General features: G+C 43.7%; 1 protein-coding gene across 1 annotated transcript; it reads right to left on the reverse strand.

Moving 5' to 3' along the window:
• Positions 1–4,822: 4,822 nt before the first annotated feature.
• On the reverse strand, positions 4,823–8,418 carry LOC125521724 (subtilisin-like protease SBT3.9). Its single transcript, XM_048686787.1, has 10 exons — positions 8,319–8,418; positions 8,070–8,161; positions 7,884–7,981; positions 7,642–7,806; positions 6,932–7,545; positions 6,437–6,504; positions 6,087–6,353; positions 5,879–5,996; positions 5,581–5,752; positions 4,823–5,488 (listed from the first exon to the last, which is right to left on the reverse strand). Exons 1-10 carry the CDS (start codon positions 8,397–8,399, stop codon positions 4,950–4,952), a joined length of 2,214 nt encoding a protein of 737 aa, XP_048542744.1. The 5' UTR covers positions 8,400–8,418; the 3' UTR covers positions 4,823–4,949.
• Between the last annotated feature and the right edge of the window lie 902 nt (positions 8,419–9,320).

Genomic DNA, 9,320 nt, shown 5'->3' on the forward strand with positions numbered 1-9,320 from the left:
ACACCCCCTAATCCAGGACTCCCTCACTCACAAACCCGCAACAACCAGGGGACTGTCGGTGGGCGCGAACGGCGAGGCTAAGCGGAGTGCTGAGGAATGAGAGAAGGGGGTCAGAGCGAGTGGGATCAAATCTAACACATAGTCAAAGTGACCAAGCGAAGAGGATTTACCTTGCTCGTCGCCGACACCTGAATCAACTACCGAGGTGGTCGGCGGGCGTTGATGTGAGCTCCATCACTAGCTGTTTGTCCTGCTCCTGAACGACGACGGGGCGCGGTGCTCGCCGGCCGGGCGCGGTTGGCTTCTCCCCCTCCTCGCGTCCAAACGCGACTGCTGCTCTCCCTCTCCTTGGACAGGTCTAGCAGATCGACGGAGCCGACGGGGTTCTTTCGGATGACGCGCCGATGGGTAAGGATGACGACGACGTCCAAGCCCTTCCTCTAGTAGCTAGCGCGACAAATTCGGAGAATTTGGGATGGGTGGAGACGGCGGCGTGCGAGAGAGGGAATGGGAGGAGACGGCGGCGTGGACTGCTCGGTTTGAGATGGGAGGAGATGACGGCTGTCTTTCTGGGGAAGTTTCCTTTCTCTCTTTTTTCACCGAGGGAGGTGTTACCTGGGGAAGTTTCTCGGGTGAGATTTTTCTATCGCCTCGCCACAGTAAAAGTGATGACCTGGATAGCCCCAGCATCCGCCTAGACATTCGAAAAAAAACGAACGACCTGACGACGTGGCTATCGCGAGTTATCGCCTTTGATGCGTAGCTGAATGGTTTTAATGTTTGCATTTTCATTTTACTTGCCTATTCTGTTTAGGATTATATGAAATATTGGTGTGCACTTCTTAGGTCAAGGATATCTTACAATAAGTTACATCGGAATACGATATTATCTTGGGGCGTACATTCACTCACATGAAAATGGTTGAGTATAGTCATCATTACTCTACTTCATACCACTTACTCCATCTGTATAAGTCCTGCAATATGATACATTGCATCAAGGATCAATATGCCACACAAGGATCAATAAATTGAATGTGTTGTCAAGCCACACCTAAGTAACAAAGTATACCCACATCAATAAGCAATTTAAGATAAAAGAAAGTTCCCATTTCATTTTGCAGCAAACCAATCTACTTCCACTCACTAGTGAAGTTCTACTCATCTACAGTTGACTTACAGATAGCTTGGAGTTGAGATGATAGAATCTTTCGGATGCTTCAATTATGTCTTCCGGATACTATAATGAGCACTCATCACTTTCATGGATCACTCCCAAAATTATTTGGGTAGGGTCACAACAATTTAGGTAATAGTGGAATGAGGCTTGTTTGAGTTCAATTAAATTCGGTGCATGGTTTCAAGGTTATGAACATTTGAAGTACAATTCAAATTTAATTTGATCTAACATGGAATTGATTGGAAGTTTTGGGTATAAGATATCCAATGGGTAAGGTTCACTGAATGATTGAATATGCAAAAGGAATCATTGCTTTTGGGCGTGTGGTTTATGAACTAAATTTAAACATGTTCATATTCAAATTTGAATGTCCTTTGTTAGATTCAAATGGTTTGGGTTCAACATTTGAATCAATGCACAAAAGGATTCATGTTGAAATTCAAATAGGTTTGAAAGTTATAGTTTATACTAGGTTTGAATTAAATTTTTAAATAATTCAAACTGGATAGGTTAGGTTAGATTCCACGATGATTTAAGTAGGTTGAGAACATCTTATGAACCAGTTTGCAAAAATATTCATCTGATTGGACTTGTAGTTTGAATTCCAGGTTCAAATGAAGTTTGAACTCAAATTCAAATAATTTGTACCAGAAAAGTTTCAAACTTTGGTAATAAGGTTCTAATAGCCATTTGTGAACTTATGGAACACGAAACAAAATGAATCGGCTTATTTGAGTGACTGGTTTAAGTTATGTCAAATTCGAACTTAATTTTGTTTTGCTCAAAAGCCTACATAGTGACAAAAATTGCTGCCATGACAACAGTATATGATATGCTACCAAATTTAGGCTGGATCGAATTCTAATTATTAAACTAAAGATTTTTATTTGAAGACTTACGTCCTAAGGATCAATGTGCAAAAATATCCAATTTAATTGGACATATGGTTTGCAATTTAGACCCTACACAAGGTTTAAATTCAAATTTGAAGTATGCAAATGTGAAATTAATTGGTTCTGGTGAACAATGCTCTCCATGATGATCAATAATAAAAAAAGATTCACTCAACTTGGAGCTACATGTAAAATGTTATAAAGTTTTGAAGTTACATGGGCTTTTCTGCAGAAGTTACATTGGTTAACTTGGCAAAAAGAAACTAAAATAAATAGGGGACGTGTGGCCTGATTCTATTGGTTGATACCGGTTTGGGGCTAGAACATAACCGTCATTAGATTTGAAGGGGCTCAGACGACAGGATTTTGGCCACGTCGCATAGACACGTGCACCTATACCACTTCACTGAGATATAAAATCGTGAGCCCGTACGAGATCGAATGGCTAAGGCAAATGGGAGCTAACCCAGCGGTGGCTAGGTCGCCGAAGATGGCACAACGATGGCGGTGACTCTCGGGATTGTCCACGGGCTTCCTCTTTGCTGATTCTCCAGCAAATGGGAAGGACTTGATGGGGTGAAGCTCGGTGAGGCAATCATAATGGTAACGTTGACGTCGTCAACTGGCCCCTCTGGTGATGGCGACGAGCAACTGGAGTGGCAAAGGCTTTGATCCTCCTTAAGTTCATTGACGTTGTGCTCGCTCTGGCATGTTCCTGGACAAAACAGAGGGTGAGGGAGAGAGTTGGGATCACGACGAGTTGAACATGGGAAAAGGAGGGTTGATTGCTCACGCACAACACCGAAATCTGTTGTCGGAGTGGTGCAGCGATGACGCCGATCTGAGCTCGGAATCGAGTGGCCTGGCTGTGGTGAGGTGGCGCATGAGCTGGGGTTTTTTATAGGCGTGGGCAGGAGGTCCAGGGAGGCATAATTTCTATGGGGTGGTGGCCGGCGGTTTCGACATCGTGTGGGTTGTGCGTGGGAGGTGGACGATAGGTCTGATGCTTGGAGCCGATGTGTCAGGGATCCGGCTTGCCTGCTTCCTCGCCATGCTCCCATCCGTGCTCCCACTCCATCCTATGGCTGTCTTTTTCTTCTTTTTCTTTCTAATCTAATCATCTCCTCTCCTGATTTTAAAGGGGTGGGGCCGGGCCTTATTTTGTTCCAATCAAATCATGACACATATGCGGGAGCACGGATGGGAGCACGGATGGGAGCATGCTGGAGGAGCAGACAAGTCTCGTCCATGTGTCAGCGGCCGTGAGCGAGGGGGTTGTGTGCTCGCCTTGGGGTAATGAGCCATGAGCCTTTGCGTTGGGCTTGGTGTTGAGCATTGTGCTCGCCTACTAACCGTACGATAGGGTTAGGGCTACTGGGCTACATGGCTGGGTTGGGTAGAATATGAATTCTTTTCCTTCTGTTTTATATTTCCCTTTTTTTACTTTGAATATGATTCAAAGATCAAGTTTGGCCCAAATCTTTTGGGAAACATTTCACAGGGGTCGACTTAATATTTGGGACCTGGGAAAAATTGCCAGCCCAAAATATTAAATAAAAGGTCATATACATTTCGTAAGCTTAATTTGGCATTATGAATAATCCCTAAAAATAATTTGAGGGTTTTAAATAATTCCAAAATTATTTTGAGCTACAAATAACAATCAATTTGATCATCTCCTAGTAAAAACACGCTATGATCAAAACAATCACAAGAAAAAATGCACAAAAAAATCTAATTCAATTATTCATATTCCAAAATTGGGCAAATTTTGGGATGTGGCAGTAATATTTTGTCAACTAACACTTAAAATGCATCCAAAACGAATATTCATACAAAATAGTTTATGCATATTACCTGAAGTTTTCTTCTAATATTGCTAGATGTATACTTTTTGGATGACATAACAATGCTGACATAACAGCAATTAAGAAAGTAGTGCAAAGTTGTGAAGGTAGCAGATCAACTCAATAAAATCTTACTAATTATCATGTCAAACTCATAAAGGACAAATTCCAGATAATTTATACTCCTAAACAATGTTCAGCTGATCGATTATCAATAACCATGTTGAAACAATTGAGATGCACTATTAATTCGTTCATAAATCTTTATCAATTTCTCGCAAAAAAATCTTTATCAATTATCACGGCCAAATCGCCTACAAAATATGTTTCCTATATAGATAGAACATACATTACTCTATGGATTTCAATCGCACCATGACTGATAGGCATGATGAGGCATTCTTGCAGCGACTTGGCCTGACACCTCTTTGCATCGTCGCATGGGGGCTGGCGATGGGGTGTCTCCCGACTCCGGCCGAAATGTTGTTGTCTAAGGAACGAGAGTAAAAGAAGCTTGCTAGCGCTTAGCGCTAAAGATCGTGATAGCACAAAAAATTTGTGAAAAACAATATAAATATGAATTAACTTCTTTAGTATAATGAAGTACATTCATGCTGGTCAAATAAACATGAATCAACTAACATTCTCAGTCTATCACGAGCATTTTGGACATTAGCAGCCATCTACGAAGTTAGTGATATTTGACTAGCTAAGGAAATTCGACTGTGTTGATTTCTTTTCACTTCGAGTTTAGAAACCTTTTCATCAAGAAAGAAAGGTTTGGGAACTTTAGTTCCGTGATGTGCCTTTGTCTAGTTCATGTCTATGATCTATATGATCCGAGAATTTCTCATTAATTGTAGTTTTTGTACAAGTTTCTGAAGAAACCACCCCTTCACAAAGAATCGTATTATTCCAGTATAACATTTCCTGTGATGAAATACAAATTTAATACTCGGTGTTTCTCCTACATTTTTTATGCCAACTACATGGATACATAAATAAGGTGTACAATAACTAGTTCGGAGTTTAAGATGTATCTGCAACAAAGTCTTGTATCACAGTCCGCACCGCAATAGGAATTCTCACTGAGCGAGTACCTCCATCTGACCATGTCAAGCTCCCGAAAGTGTACCCACCTTGTACTCTCTGCCTTGCTGTGAATCTCACCATAAACTTCGCGCTTTTACTACCGCTTTGGGTGAAATTAATCACAGATGGCTCCACGAACACATCTATCCCCGCTGGAGCTTCAACCACTAAATGATATGTTGCTTCTGCCGGCCCAACGTTAGTCACAGTGCGCTGAAGCACCACCTTGTCTTTGAGGTCTGGCACGGCAATTGACGGGAGGTTGAGATTGAGGTAGTAGGACTCACAACCATCTAAATATCCAAGGGTGCAGTTGAAAAACTTGTTGTACTCCCTTGCATCCACGTCGTAAACCAAGCCAGGATCAACAGCTCTTTCTGGGTCAATATGTCCACCACCAAAGTCGAAGGGGTCGGCTAGTTTCCTTGGGACCGCTTCTGCTTGGATTGGCATGCCAAAACGATCCGTCACAGATGCTGCAACCAATAATAAGGAACAATCAAGTCAGTTATATATTTTGACGAGTTGTTTTGGTGTGTGTTTATTTTTTGTATTTCAATGTTCGTACCTGTGCTGACGATGGCAGACTTGATCATGGCAGGTGACCAGCCAGGGTGAACCGACTTGAGCAGTGCGGTCACAGCGGAGACATGTGGGCACGCCATGGATGTCCCGGATTTGAACACGTAGGAGTTGCGGTCAGCTGCCAAGATGCTGACGCCAGGTGCAGCAATGTCGGGCTGTTCAAACATGTGTATAGAGAATTAGATAAGAAGTTTTAAGTTAAGAAAAACTAGAGATGCTAGGTAACAAACAAGACAATGGCAACAATTGTCTCAAGTTAGGAAGTTGAGAATAATATATACCTTGAGTATGCTAGGGAACAACATGCTTGGACCTCTGGACGAGAACGAGGCGACCCTCGGCGACAACACGCCGTTTCCGACAACGCTTGCTGCCGGGGACACCTTCACCACCAGATTCCTAAACACATGACACAGAGATGAATTAGTTCTTGGATAAGAAGGTACATATGTTCACCCTTGAGTTTCAAACAGTGTGTCTAATTCTCACTCAGTCATGTCCCAGTAGGAGAGAATTCGTTGTGCGATCTCGAAATCCACCAGAGCGCAAGGCATAACTCCCTTGCACGTGGCCAGGTGGTCCAGATTGTTGGCTGTGTACTGTGCAAAGATGAGGCCCTTGGCCCCTGCTTCGACGGTGCTTTTGATTGCCAAAGGGAGTGCTTGCCTGGGGGGCGTGGTGGCTGTCTGGGCTGGTGCGTAACAGAGGACGGTTTTGCCAGTGACATTGCTCAACGCCAGTGATTCGGCGTCGCAGCTGCACATAAGTTTTAAAATTCAACATGGTTTCATAAATCGCAGCATTTACGATCAATCAAATGTCATCAAGCGATTCATTACCTCCCCGCATATACAAGGTCCTGAAAGCCGCTGTTGTTCATAGCCGCATTGTAGTTTATAGACTGCCCCTGCATTTGAAATCAATTACAGATTAAAGAGCAAGTAAAGCTAGGAAAGCTACGGGATGGAACCAGCAATTTCTCTTGTATATCGAGGATTACGGAAAGCTTTAAGGAATAGGGATGAGATAAACATTTTTTTTGGCTAGTTTTGTAGTCCCTTTTGTATGCATATGATATGAATCGGAGCCAAAAGTTTTTCTAGAGAAACTATATGTAAGTTTGTGCATGTAGAGGGTGACACCAACTTGACTAAACATATTGATGCTACTATTTCGGTTTTGGAGTACATTTTATCCAGTACTAACATTTTTAGTAGTTTTTTTTGGGGGGTTAGTATATTCCATGGGATACTTCGCTATTTTGGACATGTCATAAAACGGAAAATAGTTTACATATTTTCATAAATAAAAGAGAAAAACTGCTTGGTACGTACCACAAGCTTTTCTTTGTTTCCGAGCGATATCAACGTCGGGAAAGAACGGTCAATCGTGCTAGCGGCCACCGTCGTAACCCATGGTACGGCATTACTTATAGTCTGTGGCACCGGGCCATCGTTCCCTCCACCAAACACGACGGATATCCCTCTTTGCACAGCATGCAGTGTCCCTGGGAGCTCATGACCAACCCCTGCAATCGATAGCGACAAAACATCCACACCATCATATATGGCGTCATCGATGGCCGCAAGGACCGCTGCGTCGGGGCAACCCGCACCCACCCAGCACGCCTTGTAGATACCGAACCGCGCACGTGGCGCCCCGCCGCGTGCCACGCCCATGCCTAGGCCTCCGTAGCTCACACCCTGCACTTCCGTGCCAGCGATAGTCGATGCGACATGTGTGCCATGGCCCTGGATGTCCCTAGGCGACTTGTAGTCACTCTTTAGCACCTCTGCACTGATGCCAGGACCATACCACCGCGCGCCGATGATCTTTCGGTTGCAACTTGTGGCGTTGAACTTCTGGCCAGTCTGGCATTTCCCTTTCCACCGTGCCGGCACAGGACCATACCCGTTGTCATCAAAGCTTTGCGATTCAGGCCATATGCCTATAAATAAGCATGCATATGCATGGAGTTAACTGATTCCTGCTGTTGGGATTTCTCATGTTTTGAATTCAAAAGCTTAAGGATGGGATTACAAACCTGAATCAATCACACCCACGATGACATCTTCACCATACTTCGCTTGTTTGAGGAGTCCCGGTTGTTGTGGTCCTTGGTTATGTTCAAGGGCGAGGAAGTCCCAGCTCCGAGTTGTGTGTGTTTCATGAAAAGTGTTTGGCTTCACAGTGACAACTTCGGGAAATTCTGCATTGAGAATATGCTGATTAGTTTATATCGATCATGCAAGTAGATATAAACAACTAGGGTTGACAATTACTTACTTGCGATTGCCTCAGCTTGAGACTTGGTAAGCATGGCTGCGAACCCAGAAAATCCATGCTTGTAACTGTAAACTATGGACCTCAAGGCTTCATCCTTGCTGTTGCAAGTAAAATAAAAGGTGAGCGCAAATCACTGCAGTTTCCTGCTGATTTGTCTATGATGCAACTTGAAATTGTAGCTGGTACCTCCCAAAAACAGATGTTAGTATGTCATGGTGCGACGCGATGACCACGGACGGGTCATCATGCTTCTTTTCCCCCATATACACGATATAGAGCTGAAATTCATTTTGTTTGCATAAGTTTTTAACAAACAATACCAGAGCTGAAATTTTGACGCAAACTCCTTTTGAAGAGATGGTATATATGAAAGCAGTTGGAAAGGAAGCTAAGTTAAATGCTGTGAAATTAAGAGGGATCAGCCATGCATCTTACTTTGCTCGACGCGCTAGCTGAAAGAGGCAGCAGCGCCGCAAGTAGCAGGAGAGCACCGCAGAATGATGTTTTGGAATCCATGTCTGACTTGGAGAAGAGTGCTATGTTTCTTGTGTGCTCCCTCGTTTCTCGTTTCGAAGTATATATAGCATCCAGCAGGAAAAATAATCCTGGGGTGCAAGTCTGCAAGAACACCTCAAACCGAGTATTTGTTTACGCGTTGTTAGGTGGCACACGTGAGAAAGAAAGACTACATCACCTTGTACTTGTCTGTCCGTTGCTTCTAGGGAAGAAGGCTCCGTGGTTTGATCAGGTCTGCCAGGATTAAACAACTAGCGCCAAACCATTTATAATTAATTGTGGTCTCTGATGTAATGACTTTTAAACAAGCTTTTGGGCGGCTCGTTGGGCATAAAATATTGGCGACAAAGATGCCATGACCTACTAATTAACCTGATCGATCGACTTTCGTACAATCTTCCGCCGCTCGGTACGCATAAAAGAATAGAGGCGGCTTGGATGCCAGGATCTTCTTTTTGGACCTAATTCTAAATACGCGGCGGTTGGCAGTACGTAATACACACGGCCGGGAAAGCGACTTGACTTATGACACATTCAAACATTCCTTGGTAAATATTAGTTTGCTGATATCGATCTTATATACTCCAGTAACAATCAATTAATTCTAGCGGATGTAGTGTGGTGTGGTGGCCTCCGTGAGCTGTCTCTCGTCTTTGTTTTCTTTTGTTTGGAAATTCCTTTGCATTTATATTCTTGGCAAGAAAATGATGTCAGTGTCAGCAAATTAGATCTGAAGATCCTACATGCAAGTCGACCTCGCTCCCAGGTCACGATGGCGATTCGAGGAAAACAGCTGGCGGAAGCAGTAGCGGTATGACGCAGAGGCCGGAAGCAGCACCGGTCCTGGAGTTTCAGAGGCCCCAGGGCGAACTCAAATGAATGGGCCCAGCGAAGACATTGGAGGAAAATTTTGATTCCATA

This window comes from Triticum urartu, chromosome 7 (genome assembly GCF_003073215.2).
Source record: "Triticum urartu cultivar G1812 chromosome 7, Tu2.1, whole genome shotgun sequence".
NCBI classification, from domain to species: Eukaryota; Viridiplantae; Streptophyta; class Magnoliopsida; order Poales; family Poaceae; genus Triticum; species Triticum urartu.

Bases quoted from the DNA above. Each gene is read 5' to 3' on its own strand.
- LOC125521724 (XM_048686787.1), bottom strand. From the start codon at position 8,399: ATGGATTCCAAAACATCATTCTGCGGTGCTCTCCTGCTACTTGCGGCG. The intron at 7,807-7,883 runs GTAAGTAATTGT...TTCTCAATGCAG, and splicing joins TCAAGCTGAGGCAATCGCAA to AATTTCCCGAAGTTGTCACT. The intron at 7,546-7,641 runs GTTTGTAATCCC...GCTTATTTATAG, and splicing joins CGTGGGTGTGATTGATTCAG to GCATATGGCCTGAATCGCAA.